Source organism: Stylophora pistillata, chromosome 3 (genome assembly GCF_964205215.1).
Source record: "Stylophora pistillata chromosome 3, jaStyPist1.2, whole genome shotgun sequence".
NCBI lineage: Eukaryota > Metazoa > Cnidaria > Anthozoa > Scleractinia > Pocilloporidae > Stylophora > Stylophora pistillata.
The window spans coordinates 41,082,635-41,103,869 of NC_142521.1; the positions used below are offsets into that span (position 1 = coordinate 41,082,635).

At 38.1% G+C, this 21,235-nt stretch overlaps 1 protein-coding gene across 2 annotated transcripts; it reads left to right on the forward strand.

Moving 5' to 3' along the window:
- Window positions 1-510: 510 nt before the first annotated feature.
- On the forward strand, window positions 511-20,668 carry LOC111343158 (phosphatidylinositol 3,4,5-trisphosphate 3-phosphatase and dual-specificity protein phosphatase PTEN). Of its 2 annotated transcripts, XM_088752278.1 has the most exons (11): window positions 534-666; window positions 1,004-1,091; window positions 2,061-2,145; window positions 8,849-8,893; window positions 10,031-10,074; window positions 10,688-10,818; window positions 11,604-11,853; window positions 12,555-12,613; window positions 13,335-13,436; window positions 16,978-17,172; window positions 17,797-20,668. In XM_088752278.1, the coding sequence occupies exons 2-11, from the start codon at window positions 1,016-1,018 to the stop codon at window positions 18,172-18,174; spliced, it is 1,365 nt and encodes a 454-aa protein (XP_088608404.1). In that variant the 5' UTR covers window positions 534-666; window positions 1,004-1,015; the 3' UTR covers window positions 18,175-20,668. The 2 variants fall into 2 exon arrangements, with proteins under 2 accessions (XP_088608403.1, XP_088608404.1); XM_088752277.1 differs by lacking the exon at window positions 1,004-1,091 and having other exon boundaries at window positions 511-666.
- Window positions 20,669-21,235: the final 567 nt, after the last annotated feature.

The following is a 21,235-nucleotide window of genomic DNA, read 5'->3' on the forward strand; positions in this document are numbered from 1 at the left end:
AACGGTAAATAAGCCAATCACGGGTCAGTACGATGCGTGACTTCCGGTATTTGTAAACATTGCAGTTTCTATGAATTTTCCCTGACTTCTAGATTTCTACAACTGAAGAATAAAAAACTATTTCTAGTTTTATAAACATATACAGATGTCTTGGAGCCGTTTTGATGGAATTTTTTACCCTATTTGACTCTGTGTCTGTTAAAAATAAAATAAAAACAAAACAAAAACGGAACACGTAAAAGCATGAATAATCCGACTGAATAAGTGTAGTTCGTTTGCGTTGATGTTTAATAGTGCTACAATGAAAGTTAGCAAATTTTAACTGTTTTCGTGTAACGCCCCAGACTAAGAAACATCATTTGCCTCTTAATTTTCCTATGTTCTTGTGCAATTGAGTGCCCTCGTGTGAACGCCTTAAGGGACTAGTCCCTGCTACCGGTCCCCTCGTGTAAACCCTTCAAAGACTTGTCGCTGGGACTAGTCGCACGGACTAGTCGCAGGGACTAGTCCCCTCGTGTGTGCCGACCTTTAAGTTTGTTGTGAATTTCTCTTTCCTTCAGCAGTCTGTCGCTGTCGAGATGGGGCTCATTTTCGAATTTCTGAAGCACCGCGTCAGCAAAGAAAAAAGAAGATTCACAGATGATGGATTTGACCTCGATCTAACTTGTATCCTTTCGACACAAACGTTGGAAGTAGCTAGTCAGTTTTAAATTGTTATCAACTTGCGGGTGATTACGGGCATAACAACGAGGGTTTCGGGATTCTAGCCCAGTTCCTCTACAAGACCATATTTGGGTGAGGACCTTCGGCATGCTGCAAATATGGCGGAGAGCTTGTTAAATGTGATAGTTTGTCTTGCCGTAATGTACCGTAGAATTCTGCAGTTACTGACATAATTATCGGTGAAGGAATCATTGAAGTATGTGTCAGAGGAGGAACAGCCAAAATTAACGGACAGAAGCGGGTTTCTGAAGAAGGTTTTCGTTAACTCACTCGGTAACAGTCACCTTCTGAGATGGCATATTTCAAAGCTCTCGTGAGTAAGAAGAAACGGCGTTTTCAGGAAGATGGGTTTGATCTGGATTTAACATGTATCCTTGGTTTCACGAATCACATGGTTTATACATTTATATTTAATAGCATAATATGCATCAACAACTTGATCTCTAAACTGAGCGCACTGCAGTGATAATTTTACAAGCGAACCGTTGCAGTGTCGAGGAATTAATGTAGTCTTTCGGGGCTTTTCCTCAGTTCTTATGTTTCACTTTGAGCTAAAATACTATCTGAATTTTTTTAAGGAATGAATAATTTTCCGTGCGATTCGCAAACGATCGATCATAGCATTCTGGTCCGTTCAATCTGTGTTAGGCAATCCTGTGTTCTGTGCAGTTGCACTAATCGAGGTCGCGTATTTAATTCGTTCAGACTTAATTAACAACCTTTGGTGTTTTATTTTCTCCTTCATTGAAGCTTTTTATAAAATCAAATAATATTTCGTTGAATTTATCTCACGTCATTTCATAATTATTTCTTTTCTGAGGCTGTTGACCAGACGGCTTATACGTCTTGAGCAAAATATTGTCTAGTTGCTAAGATATTTTACAAGCTTCCGCTTTCCTTAAAGATTGTTTGAACTGTTCAATATCCTTGAAGTCAAAACAAATATAGGAAATCTTTAAGAATTATTTTTAGAGATTAATCTATCGTTAAAAATGCATAGCAGAACAAGCTTTCAGTGCTCATATCCTGACAGTAGAATTATTAAAACATCTAGTTGTTGATACTACACATACACTCTCAAAGCCTTCCTTGCAGTACCATTAGATCTAAGAATTTGTGGTTTGTCATGATTGTCACTGAGTTTTTTCCTTTCATCTTCACCCTTTTTGATAAACAATTTCTCTAAAAACCTTGTGATTTTTCAGAAGAGGTCACCTCTTAGTCAATTTTGAACTTTCAGAGGTTACAAAAAGTAATTGTTGAATCAACCTGTTACATTATTTTCAAAGTAGCACTTCAACCGTATGGTTTTGTTCTTTAACTTACTTTTCTCCCAGATATTAAACCCAATATAGTGGCAATGGGTTTCCCATCAGATAATTTAGAAGGGGTGTATAGAAACCACATTGAAGAGGTTATAAGGTAAGACTAGTGTTACTGTGCTTGTCTAATAACTTGTCAACTCTGAGCTGCAGAGCAAAATTCATAATGGTAATAGAACCCAGTGGAGTTTGATTTGGTTTGCAATCATATAAGTGATTCACAAAATCAGATGACTGCAAAGCAGGAGTCCAATTTGTTGATCACAAGTTTGATTACAGACCAGAATCGATGACATGAAGTCCTGTTACCAGTCAATCAAAATTTTGACAAACTTTGAAGAAGAAACTAGACATTGGTGGTACATTTTCATAGAAAAAATCAACAGTTAACTCTGCAAAATGTGCATCGACAGCATCTGCACATGATGTGATTTGTCCACTTACACAGGCATGACATCTTCTCTCCCTTTAATTGGTCTTTTACATTGTCCAGTTAAGCGTGATGCCTACTCTGTATTAAAAGTGCTCAAACTCTGCAAAATGCACAACAACAGGGCATGCACATGATGCATTCTGTCCATTTACGCAGGTAGGGTGTCTCCTGCCCCTCTGTCCTTTTACACTGTCCATTGACAAGCATAATGCCTACATTGTCCTATTAGTGCACAACAACAGCACAAACACATGATACGCTCTGTTCACATAGACAGGCAGGTTGTCTCCTGTCCCTCTGTCCTTTTACTCTTTCCATTGACAAGCATAATGCCTACATTGTCCTATTAGTGCACAACAACAGCACAAACACATGATACGCTCTGTTCACATAGACAGGCAGGGTGTCTCCTGTCCCTCTGTCCTTTTACTCTGTCCATTGACAAGCATAATGCATACATTGTCCTATTAGTGCACAACAACAGCACAAACACATGATGCGCTCTGTTCACATAGACAGGCAGGTTGTCTCCTGTCCCTCTGTCCTTTTACACTGTCCATTGACAAGCATGATGCATACATTGTCCTATTAGTGCACAACAACAGCACAAACACATGATGCGCTCTGTTCACATAGACAGGCGTGATGTTTCCTGACCCTCTAACTGTCCTTTTACACTGTCCATTGACAAGCATAATGCATACATTGTCCTATTAGTGCACAACAACAGCACAAACACATGATGCGCTCTGTTCACATAGACAGGCAGGTTGTCTCCTGTCCCTCTGTCCTTTTACTCTGTCCATTGACAAGCATAATGCATACATTGTCCTATTAGTGCACAACAACAGCACAAACACATGATGCGCTCTGTTCACATAGACAGGCAGGGTGTCTCCTGTCCCTCTGTCCTTTTACTCTGTCCATTGACAAGCATAATGCCTACATTGTTCTATTAGTGCACAACAACAGCACAAACACATAATGCACTCTGTTCACATAGACAGGCATGATGTTTCCTGACCCTCTAACTGTCCTTTTACACTGTCCATTGACAAGCATAATGCCTACATTGTCCTATTAGTGCACAACAACAGCAGAAACACATGATGCGCTCTGTTCACATAGACAGGCATGATGTTTCCTGACCCTCTAACTGTCCTTTTACACTGTCCATTGACAAGCATAATGCCTACATTGTCCTATTAGTGCACAACAACAGCACAAACACATGATGCGCTCTGTTCACATAGACAGGCATGATGTTTCCTGACCCTCTAACTGTCCTTTTACACTGTCCATTGACAAGCATAATGCCTACATAGTCCTATTAGCGCACAACAACAGCACAAACACATGATGCGCTCTGTTCACATAGACAGGCGGGGTGTCTCCTGTCCCTCTGTCCTTTTACTCTGTCCATTGACAAGCATAATGCCTACATTGTCCTATTAGCGCACAACAACAGCACAAACACATGATGCGCTCTGTTCACATAGACAGGCGGGGTGTCTCCTGTCCCTCTGTCCTTTTACTCTGTCCATTGACAAGCATAATGCCTACATTGTCCTATTAGTGCACAACAACAGCACAAACACATGATGCGCTCTGTTCACATAGACAGGCATGATGTTTCCTGACCCTCTAACTGTCCTTTTACACTGTCCATTGACAAGCATAATGCCTACATTGTCCTATTAGCGCACAACAACAGCACAAACACATGATGCGCTCTGTTCACATAGACAGGCGGGGTGTCTCCTGTCCCTCTGTCCTTTTACTCTGTCCATTGACAAGCATAATGCCTACATTGTCCTATTAGTGCACAACAACAGCACAAACACATGATGCGCTCTGTTCACATAGACAGGCATGATGTTTCCTGACCCTCTAACTGTCCTTTTACACTGTCCATTGACAAGCATAATGCCTACATTGTCCTATTAGTGCACAACAACAGCACAAACACATGATGCGCTCTGTTCACATAGACAGGCATGATGTTTCCTGACCCTCTAACTGTCCTTTTACACTGTCCATTGACAAGCATAATGCCTACATTGTCCTATTAGTGCACAACAACAGCACAAACACATGATGCGCTCTGTTCACATAGACAGGCATGATGTTTCCTGACCCTCTAACTGTCCTTTTACACTGTCCATTGACAAGCATAATGCCTACATTGTCCTATTAGTGCACAACAACAGCACAAACACATGATGCGCTCTGTTCACATAGACAGGCATGATGTTTCCTGACCCTCTAACTGTCCTTTTACACTGTCCATTGACAAGCATAATGCCTACATTGTCCTATTAGCGCACAACAACAGCACAAACACATGATGCGCTCTGTTCACATAGACAGGCGGGGTGTCTCCTGTCCCTCTGTCCTTTTACTCTGTCCATTGACAAGCATAATGCCTACATTGTCCTATTAGTGCACAACAACAGCACAAACACATGATGCGCTCTGTTCACATAGACAGGCGGGGTGTCTCCTGTCCCTCTGTCCTTTTACTCTGTCCATTGACAAGCATAATGCCTACATTGTCCTATTAGTGCACAACAACAGCACAAACACATGATGCGCTCTGTTCACATAGACAGGCATGATGTTTCCTGACCCTCTAACTGTCCTTTTACACTGTCCATTGACAAGCATAATGCCTACATTGTCCTATTAGCGCACAACAACAGCACAAACACATGATGCGCTCTGTTCACATAGACAGGCGGGGTGTCTCCTGTCCCTCTGTCCTTTTACTCTGTCCATTGACAAGCATAATGCCTACATTGTCCTATTAGTGCACAACAACAGCACAAACACATGATGCGCTCTGTTCACATAGACAGGCATGATGTTTCCTGACCCTCTAACTGTCCTTTTACACTGTCCATTGACAAGCATAATGCCTACATTGTCCTATTAGCGCACAACAACAGCACAAACACATGATGCGCTCTGTTCACATAGACAGGCATGATGTTTCCTGACCCTCTAACTGTCCTTTTACACTGTCCATTGACAAGCATAATGCCTACATTGTCCTATTAGTGCACAACAACAGCACAAACACATGATGCGCTCTGTTCACATAGACAGGCATGATGTTTCCTGACCCTCTAACTGTCCTTTTACACTGTCCATTGACAAGCATAATGCCTACATTGTCCTATTAGCGCACAACAACAGCACAAACACATGATGCGCTCTGTTCACATAGACAGGCGGGGTGTCTCCTGCCCCTCTGTCCTTTTACACTGTCCATTGACAAGCATAATGCCTACATTGTCCTATTAGCGCACAACAACAGCACAAACACATGATGCGCTCTGTTCACATAGACAGGCGGGGTGTCTCCTGTCCCTCTGTCCTTTTACTCTGTCCATTGACAAGCATAATGCCTACATTGTCCTATTAGTGCACAAAAAGAGCACAAACACATGATGCGCTCTGTTCACATAGACAGGCATGATGTTTCCTGACCCTCTAACTGTCCTTTTACTCTGTCCATTGACAAGCATAATGCCTATACTGTCCTATTAGCGCACAACAACAGCACAAACACATGATGCGCTCTGTTCACATAGACAGGCATGATGTTTCCTGACCCTCTAACTGTCCTTTTACTCTGTCCATTGACAAGTATAATGCCTACACTGTCCTATTAGCGCACAACAATGGCACAAACACGTGATGCGCTCTGTTCACATAGACAGGCGTGATGTTTCCTGACCCTCTAACTGTCCTTTTACTCTGTCCATTGACAAGCATAATGCCTACACTGTCCTATTAGCGCACAACAACAGCACAAACACATGATGCGCTCTGTTCACATAGACAGGCGTGATGTTTCCTGACCCTCTAACTGTCCTTTTACTCTGTCCATTGACAAGCATAATGCCTACACTGTCCTATTAGCGCACAACAATGGCACGAACACATGATGCGCTCTGTTCACATAGACAGGCGTGATGTTTCCTGACCCTCTAACTGTCCTTTTACTCTGTCCATTGACAAGCATAATGCCTACACTGTCCTATTAGCGCACAACAACAGCACAAACACATGATGCGCTCTGTTCACATAGACAGGCAGGGTGTCTCCTGTCCCTCTGTCCTTTTACTCTGTCCATTGACAAGCATAATGCCTACATTGTTCTATTAGTGCACAACAACAGCACAAACACATAATGCACTCTGTTCACATAGACAGGCATGATGTTTCCTGACCCTCTAACTGTCCTTTTACACTGTCCATTGACAAGCATAATGCCTACATTGTCCTATTAGTGCACAACAACAGCACAAACACATGATGCGCTCTGTTCACATAGACAGGCGTGATGTTTCCTGACCCTCTAACTGTTTTTTTACTCTGTCCATTGACAAGCATAATGCCTACACTGTCCTATTAGTGCACAACAATGGCACGAACACATGATGCGCTCTGTTCACATAGACAGGCGTGATGTTTCCTGACCCTCTAACTGTCCTTTTACACTGTCCATTGACAAGCATAATGCCTACACTGTCCTATTAGTGCACAACAACAGCACAAACACATGATACGCTCTGTTCACATTGACAGACGTGATGTTTCCTGACCCTCTAACTGTCCTTTTACTCTGTTCATTGACAAGCATAATGCCTACACTGTCCTATTAGCGCACAACAACAGCACAAACACGTGATGCGCTGTGTTCACATAGACAGGCGTGATGTTTCCTGTCCCTCTAACTGTCCTTTTACTCTGTCCATTGACAGGCATAATGCCTACACTGTCCTATTAGTGCACAACAATGGCACAAACACATGATGCACTCTGTTCACATAGACAGGCATGATGTTTCCTGTCCCTCTAACTGTCCTTTTACTCTGTCCATTGACAAGCATAATGCCTACACTGTCCTATTAGTGCACAACAATGGCACAAACACATGATGCACTCTGTTCACATAGACAGGCATGATGTTTCCTGACCCTCTAACTGTCCTTTTACTCTGTCCATTGACAAGTATAATGCCTACACTGTCCTATTAGCGCACAACAACAGCACAAACACGTGATGCGCTCTGTTCACATAGACAGGCGTGATGTTTCCTGTCCCTCTAACTGTCCTTTTACTCTGTCCATTGACAGGCATAATGCCTACACTGTCCTATTAGTGTACAACAACAGCACAAACACATGATACACTCTGCACACATAGACAGGTGTGATGTTTCCTGACCCTCTAACTGTCCTTTTACACTGTCCATTGACAAGTATAATGCCTACACTGTCCTATTGTTGCTTAAATTAGGCTGGTGTTAACCAATCACATTCAAGAAATTTTACGTTAATTTTGATTAAAAATTTAATTTCACACGGCTGTTAATCATTTTCAGAATGATGGCTCAAAAGCAGGAGCAAACAAATTGGATCATAATCATCCAATCATTACCTTTTGATTGAAACCCTCTGTAACTTTGCACATGTTTCCCAAGAGTTCATCAACATGATAAACAGATGTAAAACACTTCCTCAATGATTCATCTCCTATTCCTTAGATTACAATCTCCCACACTTTTCTACTTGTATCAAACTAAGTGCCTTGCAGCAGATAGAAATTTTTCTTGTTTATTGTTTCACGGTTCATGATACTTATTACCCATGCAAACTATGTAGGGAACACTGTTTTTAAAAAGTCTTGGAGTGAGGGTGGTGTGAAGTCAAGGGTTTCAGTAACTTTTCTGTAAAAAGCTCCTGATGTTGTTAAGGTGGGTTTGCCCGGAAAAAGGAATTCTAGGCAAAACCCAAACACACAGACAGCATATGAAGAGGTAGACTGCTGGCAACTGGCTTATACTGAAACCCCTGATGATGGTACCAGCAGGGCAGTAACAAACCATATGGCCCTGTGTATGGCCTTGTTTATGGCCCTGTGTATGGCCCTGTGTATGGCCTTGTTTATGGCCCTGTGTATGGCCCTGTGTATGGCCTTGTTTATGACCCTGTGTATGGCCCTGTGTATGGCCCTGTGTATGGCCCTATGAAATGCAAATTACAAGAAGAAAAGAATAGCTGCAGTCAGAATTTAAAGTCTCTTGTGACTGAGTTAGGTCAGCTGGACTGGAAAATGTTTGCTCTTGATCAGAATGATTAGACTGTGCTGTATGCATTTCATGTGTCATGACCTTGAACAAAATATTCTGATTCCGGTTTACAGTGTAGATTAGTTTAAAGATAAATATCACACAGTCAGGGGTTCTTCAGAATTTAAAGCAGAGTTTTTCTAGTTTTTGATGTTGTGTTTGTACAGTGATGTACATGTTTTGGATTGCAGATATACACATATTACTTGTTTACTTTTCTGTTGACAGATTTCTAGAAACAAGGCATAAAGATCTCTATAAGGTTTACAATTTGTAAGTAATGCAAACATTTAATAATTACATGTAGTTGCTAGCTCATGCAATTTGAGGAAATTGACTTATTGACTGGGTGCACTTTATAAGTGCATTAATAAAAATGATTAAGGGAAAGAATTTGCTCTGACAAGTACTGTTGTATAATTTGGAATGAAACAGTCCTGTTAGGTTTCTTTGAGTTGGCTAAATGGTGTAATAGTCAAACAAGTCCAATTTAGAGTAAATCCTAAATCATGTCCTGGATATTTGTTTTATTTGTTAGATTTGTTATCGATATAAAAATAGATGCACAAAGAGATTATCCAGGAGTTACAATACATGTAACAGGGATTCTGGCATTATGTGCTGGTGCGGACCCGCATAATCAGCCATTCTCCGCATAATCCTGCATAATTTGTCAAATTAATCAATATATATGTTACCTATCTTGGTGTCTGGCTTGAGTATTGTATTTATCCTTTTTCTACAGTCGTACAAAATACCAAAGTATCGTTTTAATTTAACAAAACAACCACATGGATACAAAGCCATTTTGTTTTTATAAAAACAACAAGGCGTTAATAAAAATGTCGGATGAGGGCCTGGAACCGATATGAAACTCGGCCCAGGCTCCAGCATTTGGCGGTTTCCAAGATGGTGGACGTTTACAAGAATTGCTTTCTGTTTTGGCCATATTATTGCTTTTATTGGAAGGAGGCATTTATCAATAATGCATAATCCATTTTTTTTTATAAAAAGAAACAATAACTGAGTTTTCTAAGCGAAATTAGTTATATTTTAGGTTTTAAGTGACGTCATCACGCATAATTTTGCACATAATTCATGTTTTTTTCTGCATAATCTTCCCTAAAAATCCCACATAATTTTGATTTTTTTCACCCATAATGCTAGAATCCCTGATGTAAGTTTTTCTGAAAGTGGCTGTGTATGGTGGTAGCCGTAGTTGTGACTCAGAGAGGGATCATAAAGATCACATAGACAAGATCTACATGTAATCTGATGGCCATGAGAAGTCTCTAGTAAGGTCAGATAAAAAGCAAAAGACTGGTTGTAACTTGCTTTAATTGGAACCCCTGGATCACCATCAAAGTTTACAATTAATGCAATTCCTGTTTTTTCTCAATGTGCTTGCAGATGTTCTGAAAGACAGTATGATCCAGCCAAGTTTAACAACAGAGGTATATTAGCTTATTACTGTTAGTCTGTGTGTTTTTTCGGTCAGGAAACCTGGGTATTAACAAGATAAGGGTTGGCAGCTGTTTTGGCACCAGTTAATCCAAAATATTAGGTTACATCTGTGCCGTGATGTACAAAACATTACAAAAACCTATACATAGGTAAGCATTGAACAAGCTAGCCACAGGGCTGGCTAGTGGAAAGACGAAAAACCATTATGTAAATTTTGGTGAGCATTGAACAAGCCAGCTGCAGGACTGGTTACTTGAAAGGCCAAAAATCATTGTGTAAGAGAATAATACTACCTACATTTTAAATTAAAGCTTGCCATTTCCATAGTTTTTATCTCATGTTTGTGTTGTATTAAGAAAAGCTGAAGAACATTTGCAAAACCTTGAGAAATAAATGAATTGTTTAATATTTCCACAATAACACATTACTGGTACTTTGAATGTTTCTTGTGTGTCAGAAATCAAATAAGCGTTTTCCTCTGTTGGTGGAAATCTAAAAGGTTATTTTCTTATTCTTTTTATATTACTGTACTTGTATGTTAAAAAGTAAAAAAAAAAAAAAAAATAGGCTGTGTGGTACATTGATATGGTTTATTTTCTTTAGTTACCACCTATCCATTTGATGACCACAATGCACCTCCATTTGAGCTGATTGAGCCATTTTGTTTGGATTTGCATGAATTTCTGAATGAAAGTGGGCAGAATGTAGCTTTTATTCACTGCAAATCTGGCAAGGTAAAGAGCATATCCCTCTAATTGAACCTCTGTTGCTCATGAGGGAAAAGACTATGAGAGCCAAGAAGTTTTTCGGTAGAAACCTTATAATGGCCTCACTTGAGCCTCTGTGGCTCAGTGGTATTATCTCTCCTAGTGAGGAATCCAAAGGTTGAGGTTCAACTCCTCGTGGGAACTGGGAATGTTTTCTTTGATCAATGCTTGTGACAACACACACACACACAAAATGTTTGTCTTTATTTATGTCAAGCCTTCTTCATGCATACCCTTTTTAAATGAAAAATGGAATATCCTTTTAGTGTTATTATGCAACTTATGTTATTATGGATACTTCAAGAAGCTTACTGTAATTAAAATCGAGAACCTTGACAGGCTTTTAAACTTTGGCTTTGCAATGTCATTAGGATGGTCTAATCAACTTACAGCCCTAGCTATGAGAAGGGAGAGTGTCAAACGTGGCTTACATGTACATGTATGTGTTTGGTATCAGAGATGGGATAAAATTACAATTAAATGGTGATTCATATCAACACTGGAAATGACATTCAATAATGAAATTATCCTTCAAATGAAACTGTGCAAAAAAACACCAAAGGTGGCAGGCAATGAAACTTGTCAAAGTCCTTAATTTGTCTTGAAAGAGGATAAGTTGTTAAAAGTCACTGCAAGGGTGGTTTCATCATTTTAGCAACTCTGCAGTTGCTTGTGCTTGGGCCCTAGTTTACAGGTTATAAATGAGCTATATTCGTCGTCTGCATCATTTGTTCTTTACATTTTCTTTGAAGGGTCGGACAGGAGTTATGATATGTGCATATTTGCTTCACAATGGCCATTTTGAGAAAACCGGAGAGGCACTGAAGTATTATGGAGAAGCAAGAACAAGAAATGCTAGAGGTGTCACAATTCCCAGTCAAAGGAGATACGTTCTGTACTACAATCATCTTCTAACAAATAAACTACAATACGTTCGCACAATGGTGTTATTGAAGAAAATTGAGTTGCTTTCTGAGCGTACATTCCAAAACTTCACCTTCAGTAAGTGATCTATGACTAAATGGAATAATAAATATAAATTACCTTCAAAGTGATGTTAACTGTTTAAGTTGCAAAATCTGGTTGTTAAATCTCCCCTCTAGATGCCACACATTTCCTTGTAAATTATTTGCAAGAATGTGGTGTTAGATCAAGATGGCAAGTTCTTCCTGAGAAGTTTGAGTGTTCTCATTAGCTGTTTGCTGGGTTGTTTGTATGGATATAATGGGGAGAAGTTACATGTCAATCACTTCTGGAAGTTAAAGGGTTAAGGTGTTTTGACTAAAGCACACTCAAAGTTTTTAGTGCACCAAAGATTTGTAAGGATTGCTTAAAGTGCAGCCAAGAACAACCCCAGCTTCTAGAGTGTTCTTTAAACACCCTAGGTGCTTTATATCTTCATGAAAGCACAGCTTACAGATGAACCAACTGTTTTATAATGTTTGACATGCAGTAATTTAAATCTTGTCTGAAGTGAAATTTCCATTGATGGGTACCAATGTGTAGATACTCATCACCAAGGTACACACTGGGAATGAGAAGCAGGTTGCACACTTGAATCTGATAAGAATATTTTTGAATTCTTCAAATAGAATGGACAAATCATGTAAAGCACTTTTCTCCTAAGTCCAATTGATTGGACTCTGAACTTCTCTTAAAGGAATCAAATCTACCTTTAATGTAATATCTTGGGCTGCTTTCAGATCCATTTTACATCCTTTGGCAACAGAAGGTGAAGCTATATCAGTCTAAAGTTACTGAGGTATGGTTCCCTTGAGTGTTTAATCACTGTACTTTTAATTCCTACTGCTTTGCTAATCATGAACAGCAAGGGGATGGAAATATGCCAAGTTTGCTTTGGTCAAAGTTCTATCCCTGATAGGGTGAGGTACTTTCAGAATTACATGCAGCAACGAAAATGGTAGATTTCACAACAATTTTGTCGAAATTGTCAAATTTGTCAGGCTGATTTCACTTTGTTGAATTTGATTGAAATTCGTCAAAATTGTCAATTGCACCAAGCTGATTTCGCTTTGACAAATTTGACTAAATTGGTCAAAATCATCAAATCCATGAACATTCACTCGGTGTGACAAGATTTCATCACATCTGCCATCATCCTTATTGCGTAAGTGGATGGGGCTATTAAATTGTGCTCTTGGGTAAGACTCTTTACTCTAGCTGTACCTCTTTGTACCTCAAAATATAAGAGGGTACTAGCCCAACAGTTAGGTAATCTTGAACATCCGTGTGAGACTGGGTTAAGTTATTCAGGGAAACATGGGAAAACTGTCAATAAATCTAATGGCTCTCATATTGCATACTTTTTTTACAGTTTTTAGCTGTCAACATTTTGCACTATCAGTGGTACACTGTTTACATAACCAATGTTTGATTATTGTTGTTATTTGTTATGGATCGTATTTTTATTGTTAGTGGTAGTCATCTTCATTGTCATTCATGCTGGAATGTTTGTTTCAAAGAGAAAGAAATCTTCCGATGGACTTTTGTTTGAGCTGAGCCAACCAATTCCAATTTGTGGTGACATCAAGGTAGAATTCTTCCATAAAGACATGTTTAAAAAGGTGAGATGCAACTTACAGGGTTTACTGTAATATCACCCATTGTTACTGTCTACAGCATTAGGTAGTGGCCTCATTCGGCATTTGACCTTGTGCCCACAAACCACTTGTACGAAGATTTTTTTTTAACTTTTCAAGCCATGCAGTTTTATTTAATTTTCTTTTTTTTTTAATTAAACAAATGGAAATAAACTCAAGCTTCTGAAAGATTGTAAACAAGAAAAAGAAAACCTGAACCACAACAAATGTGGTTATGATGATTTTTTTCTCTCTATGTTGGTTTTCACTTTGATGGAGTCAGAGTCATAATTATAAGCACAAAGCAATATGATCTTGTGAAAATCAAACTGTTAGAAGTGGAAGAAAAATACCTTTGCTGCTTATGACACAGTCACTTATGATCCAGTGAAAACTGAGTTGTAGAAGATGCGAGAAGGAGACTATATCAGAAGGGCCTGAGAACCGGCACTGTGAGTGATTTGTTTTTCTGCTTCTGCTTGCAACTCCAACAATCTAGTTTTCATTGGATAATAACTGCGAGAGTCCTAAGCAGAATGGGTAGAAAACCATTTTGATTATTTCTGACTCCCTTTCCATCAAGCTTATGGCTCTGCTTGTGACTCTGTTTCTCAGTTTTCACTTGGTCGCAAGCACTCTTACTACAACTCTAACTCCGACTCCCAACGCCATTGCCAGTGAAAACAAGCATTTAGTGCTTATTTTGAAAATTCATGTTCCAAGATGCAAGAACAATGTAAGCCTCTGGTAACTGATGCATGTCATTTAACCACAGTCACATGACTGAGCTGAATAATGAAAGGGTATGCAGCCAACAATGCAGGCTCAAAAGTCCTAGGTCTAAAATTTAGTGAAATTAGTGGAAAATAATAAGGGCTGACTTTTAGTAAGTAAGTAAGTAAGTAAGGACTTTATTTATAGAGGGGGACACGTAACAGCTGAAAAGCTGACAAACCTGTGGCCCTCTAACTAGATTATACAGCATTACAAAAAACTGATAAATAAATAAATATATAAATAATTACAAAATTCTATGATAGAAATAGCAGGATATATTAAAAATATTCAGAAAGATAAAATTAATTTATAAAAAATTAAAATTAGATAATGTGCTATTGCTTAATATTGTTTCAAAGTTGTCCAGGTTTTTATATGAGCTTATAAAATGCTTTTTCACAGCTGTTTTGAATAGTTTTATACTAGGCTTATTTTTGATATCATGGGGAAGGCTGTTCCATAACTTAACTGCGTCAACACTGAATGCCTTGCCACCATCGTTATTTCTTAGGTATTTGGGACACACTAAATTTAAATTGCCATGTCTAGTAGACCTATTGTGTACAGAACTGTTCGTCTTGAGCAAGTCTCTGATGTAAATCGGAACATCGCCTTTAAGGCTCTTAAAAATCATTGTACACTTATTTAGTTTGATTTCATCAAAAAAAGGCAACCAGCCTAGTTTACTAAAGTTTACAACACTTCTAGAATAAGAGTCCACTCCAAGAATTACTCGGGCAGCCCTTTTCTGTAACCTTAGGAGACAGTGGAGTTCTTTAACGTCGCAGATATTCTAAACCATGCTCCCGTACATAAGGACGGGTTTAATCAAGGCGTTATAGTATAAGAGTCTTTCTTTTATTGGAAGGTATCTCTTTATCTTTTTCAATAAATCAATACGCTGTGAAAGCTTGGCCTTTAGGCTAGAAATGTGGTCACTAAATGTAAGATCTTGATCGAGTGTTACACCAAGCAGTTTATAAGAGGTTACTTGTTCTATTTCGGCCCCATCAAGGGTCACTGACAGGTGATTGCCATCAACTAATGATGAATGCAGCCTCTTTCCGGTGATAAGTAATGCTTTGGTTTTAACGGCGTTTAGGACCATCCCATTTTCGCTAGACCATTTACTTAATTTATCCATGTATTCTTGAAGACGTCGTTCCAATTCCAAAGGTGCATTATCGATATTAGCGCTGGCTTTAAATGTGGTGTCATCCGCGTAGGCATGAATTGAGTCCGATCCAACAGCTTCGGGAAGATCATTGACGAACATTAAAAATAGTAGAGGTCCTAATATGCTACCTTGAGGAACTCCATTGGTTAGCATAAGTTGTGACGAAGTCGAGTTATTTACAGTAACACACTGTTTGCGATTGAGTAGATAGCTCTGCAATAGCTTTACAACATTATCTGGAAATCCATATGATCTTAACTTTACCAGGAGAATGTCATGATTGATCAAGTCGAATGCCTTGCTATAGTCCACAAAAACTAAGCCGCTGACATTGTTCTTATCAAGGTCAAGAAGGACTTGGTCCAGAAGAAACAACAAAGCAGTATCCGTGGAGTGGTTTTTACGGAACCCTGATTGGAAGCGGTATAAAAGTGAATTTTCTGTTAAGTAGGTGTTCACAGCATTGAAGATGTGTCTTTCAAAGACTTTAGAAAGAATAGGCAAAATACTAATAGGACGATAGTTTTGAATATCTTGCTTGTTTCCTTGATTCTTGAATAGAGGTTTAACCTTTGCTATTTTCCATTGTGAGGGAAATGTACAAGTTTCAATACAGTGATTTATAATTTTAGCTATGGAGCATGATATTTCAGGAGCTGCAATCCTTAGAACTCTGGCACCAAGCCCATCGATTCCCGTGGCTTTGTGTGTAGGTATACTTATAAGATAATCGTTAACCTCACTAGGAGTTATTTGCGGAATAAGATTCTCAATTTGACTGTTAGATTTGTCTGGTGGACCAGGAAGAGCATCATAATGAAGTACAGGTGCCGCCTTTATGAGACGTTTATATACATCAACGAAGAAGCGGTTAAAGCGTTCAGCGATTGAATGGTCATCCTTTATCAAGTTGTTGTTTTCGTCAGCAATAGGGACGGAGTCGTCGTTATTCTTTGTATCTTTAGATAGGTCTTTAATTAAAGACCAAAGTTTCTTTGGACATTTTTGATTTTTACTGAACTGAGTTTTAAAGTACTGTTCCTTCGCATTTCTTAGTTTCCTCGTCACTTTGTTTTTAACCAGTTTAAAAGCAGACCAATCTTGCTCATTTTGTGTTCTCCTGGCCCTCTTTAGAAGATTATCGCGTTTATTTATTTCGTTGTATAGATCATTAGTGAACCATTTCGGCTGATTGATTTTCTTCACACTCTTGGACTTTAAAACCTAGGAACTGTTTTCGTTGAAGGCACTTTCCGATTTCCTAAGGTTTTAAGGAGAAAATTAATTTTTGAAAATTTTTAGGGGGTGTACCAAGTTTTTGAAGGTTGTTCTGTAAAAGAAAAGCCGCAAGGAAAACGATGCCTTGAAGCAACAGAATAGGAAATCAACCATGCGAATGACTCAAAGTCCGTGTTTCCACAGCAAAACCTAACGCATGCATACGTATACGTTATTCAGCTCTGTCCAGTCACATACATGTGCACATTCATGTACAACATACCATATTGATATTTTTATTGCTTTTAGATGTCACTATAACATCTGATCTGCATGTGAATTTGTTTTGAGCAGGAAAGACTTCTCCAGTTTTGGTTTAACACATTCTTCATAAGTCAAGCTGCTTGGACAAAGAAAATACTTGAAGATGAGCCAACTCTTCAGACATTTGAACTTGATCCTGAACTACGGTATTTTGACATTGGAAAGGAAGATCTTGACAAGGCTCACAAAGATCCCAGAGAAAGGATTTTTGGATCAGATTTTAAGGTGGGGGAAAATTGAATGGTGAATAGATCATTCATTGAATAAATAGAATGCAGCAGTGACACTTGCATGAGGTAGTTTTTGTCCACTATTTCTGGGTTCAGTTGAAATTTGAGGTGTTGGGTGGAAAATCAGGGAACCCCAAGAAAATTCTCTAAGCAAGAACACAAACCATGTTTAGTAAGCTTTTCCTTTAGCTGTATACCTTGACTCTAATGGCACATGGTTATGTAAGACTTTATGTTTTTAGAGACTCTCAACTAATTTATTCACAATTCAAGTGATTTCTAAATCTAAAACAAATTTTTAAAAAAAAAAAAATAGCATTCATGATTACAAAGAAAAGAAAGTAGAGAGAAAGAAGAATCAAAGAACAATATTTATCCAGTGATGTGTGACACTGCCACACAGTTTCTGTTTCTGTTGCTTGTTCTGGGCTTAGTAGCCTTGTTGGGGGTGGAGAGAAAATAACTAATTTGAAGTAGTTACCAGGTCTTGGTGTGGCGTGAGCTGCTGGTTGAGTGGATATCTCAACTACTTGGCATTTTCCCAAGTGTTAATACTATTACATGTACATGTAAGGTTTAACTTTAATAGCAATTAAATCAAAGCCTTTTGCCATTGCAGATTCGTGTCACATTTTCAGAAGTCCCAATGACATCTGCATCAACAAGTGCATCTTTGCCGAGGAAACTTAATGTAAAACCAAAGCACAAGAAAACTCGCTCTATGGATTCAATAGAAATTGACGAGATGCTCAATCATGATTCTGATGAGGATGACTTTTCAGACACAGACAATGAGGAGGAGTGGAATAAAGAAGATCACCAATGGAATAAAGAAGATCACCAATCGAATAAAAAAGATTACCAATGGAATAAAGAAGATCACCAATGGAATAAAGAAGATCACCAATGGAATAAAGAAGATCACCAATCGAATAAAGAAGATCACCAATCAAATAAAGAAGACCATCAATGTGGTCCTCAGACAACGTATGTTTGAGAAAGAAAGCTGGAAGTTCTGAGGAAATTTCAGAGACCAAAAATTAAATTTTGGGAATGGATAGGCCAGTATGACTTTTTTTTTTAGCAACATTAGTTGAGTTTAATACACATGTACAATGTGACAAATTAGTTTGGATAGTAATCTGTAGCAATTTAAAACTATGTTTTATATGAGTAGATAGGGTACTTCTTAACCTTTTAATTCCCAAGATCTAATTGTTAATTCTCTTCTCTAGCTGCTACACAATTTCTTGTAAATGAGTAACAAGAATTTGGTGTTAGATCAAGAGAACAACCTCAAGCTGACAAGTTTGAGTATTCTCATTACCTGTTTACTAGATGTGTGAATATTGTAGAAATAAGTTACATGTTAATCACTTGTGGGAGTTGAGGGATTAACGATACATGTACCTGCATATAGCTTATAACTTTGAATCTCATGTGGGAAGGAATTACACTCTGTTTGTGCTGTACTGATTGGATTAAGTACCCTGTTTCTAAAAGGCTGTCTTCTGTCGACACTCTGAGCTATAACCATTTGGTGGTCAATGGAGGGGAAAAAAGTTCAGCAGTGTAATTTACCAGTTTGGTGACTTGGTTTTGGCAGTCATGTAGTGACTCTTTTCATTATGCATTCTTAATCTTCTTGGAAAGTTGAAGAGAGAGAAACTTACATACAAATGCAAATTTCAGTCCTTGCCAAGTTTGGAAATTGCTCCTATTGTTTTGTTGAGAGAATAAAATGGAAAAAAGTCTCAAGTAAGTGCCTGGTATCCCTTCAATCCTTAAACCCTCAAACCCTCAAGATCTGATTGTTAATTCTCACCTCCAGTTGCTACACTTTTTGTTGTAAATTAGTAATAAGAATTTAGTGTGTGATCCAGATCAAAATTCTCATCACTGTTTGCTAGGTACTATGTGAATATTGTAAGGAGAAGTGAAATGTTAATCACTCTAGGGAGTTAATAGGTTAAGCACCCACCTATTTTCACCTAAAAGAAAAGATTTCCTTGGGGTACAAAAAGAAATGACTGCAATAACATGCCTGTCTCATAACTATTCATATGGTCACCAAAAGGTTTGTTTTTTTGCATTTGTTTTGCTTATTTTCATGGAAACTTAGTTTTGCAAAAACAAAAGAAACAAAAAAAAAACAAAAAAGATATATAATTTTATTGCCATGTTAGATTTTGTCATTTTGTTTATAAAAAGTGTTTTGTAAGGAACTTCATTTCACCCAAAAAAAAAGGAATGTAAAAAGCTGATCCACATGGAAAAACAAAGGCAGCAAATTTTTTTGCTTGCATGTTATTTTGGAGTAAAGTGCTCTGCAGAGCTGTTTCTGTAAACTGTGGTTGCAAGAATTGATTTTCAAAATTTCTCTCTTTTACTCAGAGGGCGTAACTTGGTCTTAAAAGGCTCAGGATTCAGAGTCAGTTTCTTAATGTAGTAATGAAAATTTGCATCAAAATATTTAGTATACTTATGAAATTTATCATGTAAGATTTTAGGATTTTCCATCATCTCTTTTATGTTTTGTCTTGTTTTGTTTTGTTTTGTAAATGATTAACAATCAGGTGGCATTAAAATCAGTACCAATAAATAGTTTTGTTTTTTTCATGTAGTGAATTAATTGAATTGGACCATTTTTTGCATCTCAGTAAAAGGAAAAAATATATATTTGTTTATGTGTGAGATGTTAAAACTGTTTGAGATCACTTTTCATACTTGACATTCTTAGAGTGGTCTCGGACTTAGTGAAGTGAGGTTTGCATAAATGTCTAGCAATTGGACAATACTTGGGGTCAGGGGCAATACCCCTGCCAAGAATGTTGAAATAAAGGTCTTGAAAAAGTTATTTCTGTGTTTTGGAGGTAATTGTAGATAAAACGAGATAAATATGCATGTGTTTAGAAGTTTTTCAGCTCAGTGTAAGGGGTTTAACCAAACCACCTGAAGCAGCCTTGGATTCACCCAGCATTCTAGACAGGAGTGTATACCTCAGTGTAGCTGTTCTGTTTATCCTCTATCTGGTACAGCATTAACTTCCAATGATACACTTTTATTTATATTTGTAGTACATGTGACATTAAGAGTTAAGCCCTAACTAGAAGGGAACGACAAAAAGAAGTTTCCTCAAATGCTCAATTCCACAATTAGCTCAGTCCCAGTCAGTGGTTTTAAACTCGCTTCATGAACTCAAGAGAATTTCAAAAAAAGGCAGTATGGAGTTTGTTTGATACTCCAGTTAGCTTTCAAGTAGGCAAACTTTCAATATGCATTTAACATGTATGTAATAATTTTTTTGTGTGCTATGATAGGGGTCACGAAATGACAATGTAAAACCAAACTCTCAGCAGCATGTTATCAGGGAGGACTGCCAGCTGGTGAGGAGATGTTGCTGTCAGATCTGAAACTTGAAATAGTTTAAATTTTACATTAAGGAGGTAACCATAGTTTTGCTATTATTTTGAAATAAATTGTCAGTGAAATAGATATGCTTTACTTTTAAGTTTCTTTCAAAAGAGATAGTATGTTTTTTAGGCAACATACAATTATCATTGAATTCTACCACTGATAATTTTTGTAGCTCTTTTGTGTGTCAGTGGTTATTAATGATAGTGTTGTTTGAGAAAGGTTGTTTATTTTGCAGTAAATGGTTTGTTTTCTAGCTTAAAATTTCATTCCTTTTTAGGCACAATTGATTTATGTATGATATATGTCAGATTTTATTGTTTTAAGGAGTTTTATTTCACTTCAGTCACTAAGGTAGTGAACCTTGCCTCCCCTCCCCTGTCCCCTTTTCTGATTCAACCTCTACCTGGACTGAGCAATTAACTTTTCAAAAGGTTTCAACCTGACTTCCTTTATTTTAGCTCCAGCCTATTACACAAAAGGAAAAAAAAATATCTTGTTTACATCATGGACTTCCCCAGGATAGCCCTTACTGAATCGTGTGAATGAACTAGACTGAAAAACAATAATTGTTTGGATAATTGATCATCAATAAAAACAGGCAATGTTGTGATAGAATAGTAAATATGATTTCAGCAATACTT

What these genes read in the sequence shown, in the direction of transcription:
- LOC111343158 (XM_088752277.1), top strand. Translation starts at nt 579, where the DNA reads ATGGGGCTCATTTTCGAATTTCTGAAGCACCGCGTCAGCAAAGAAAAA. An exon ending in AGCCAAGTTTAACAACAGAG is followed by an intron (nt 10,075 to 10,687) that starts GTATATTAGCTT and finishes TATTTTCTTTAG; the next exon opens with TTACCACCTATCCATTTGAT. An exon ending in ATTCCAAAACTTCACCTTCA is followed by an intron (nt 11,854 to 12,554) that starts GTAAGTGATCTA and finishes GGCTGCTTTCAG; the next exon opens with ATCCATTTTACATCCTTTGG.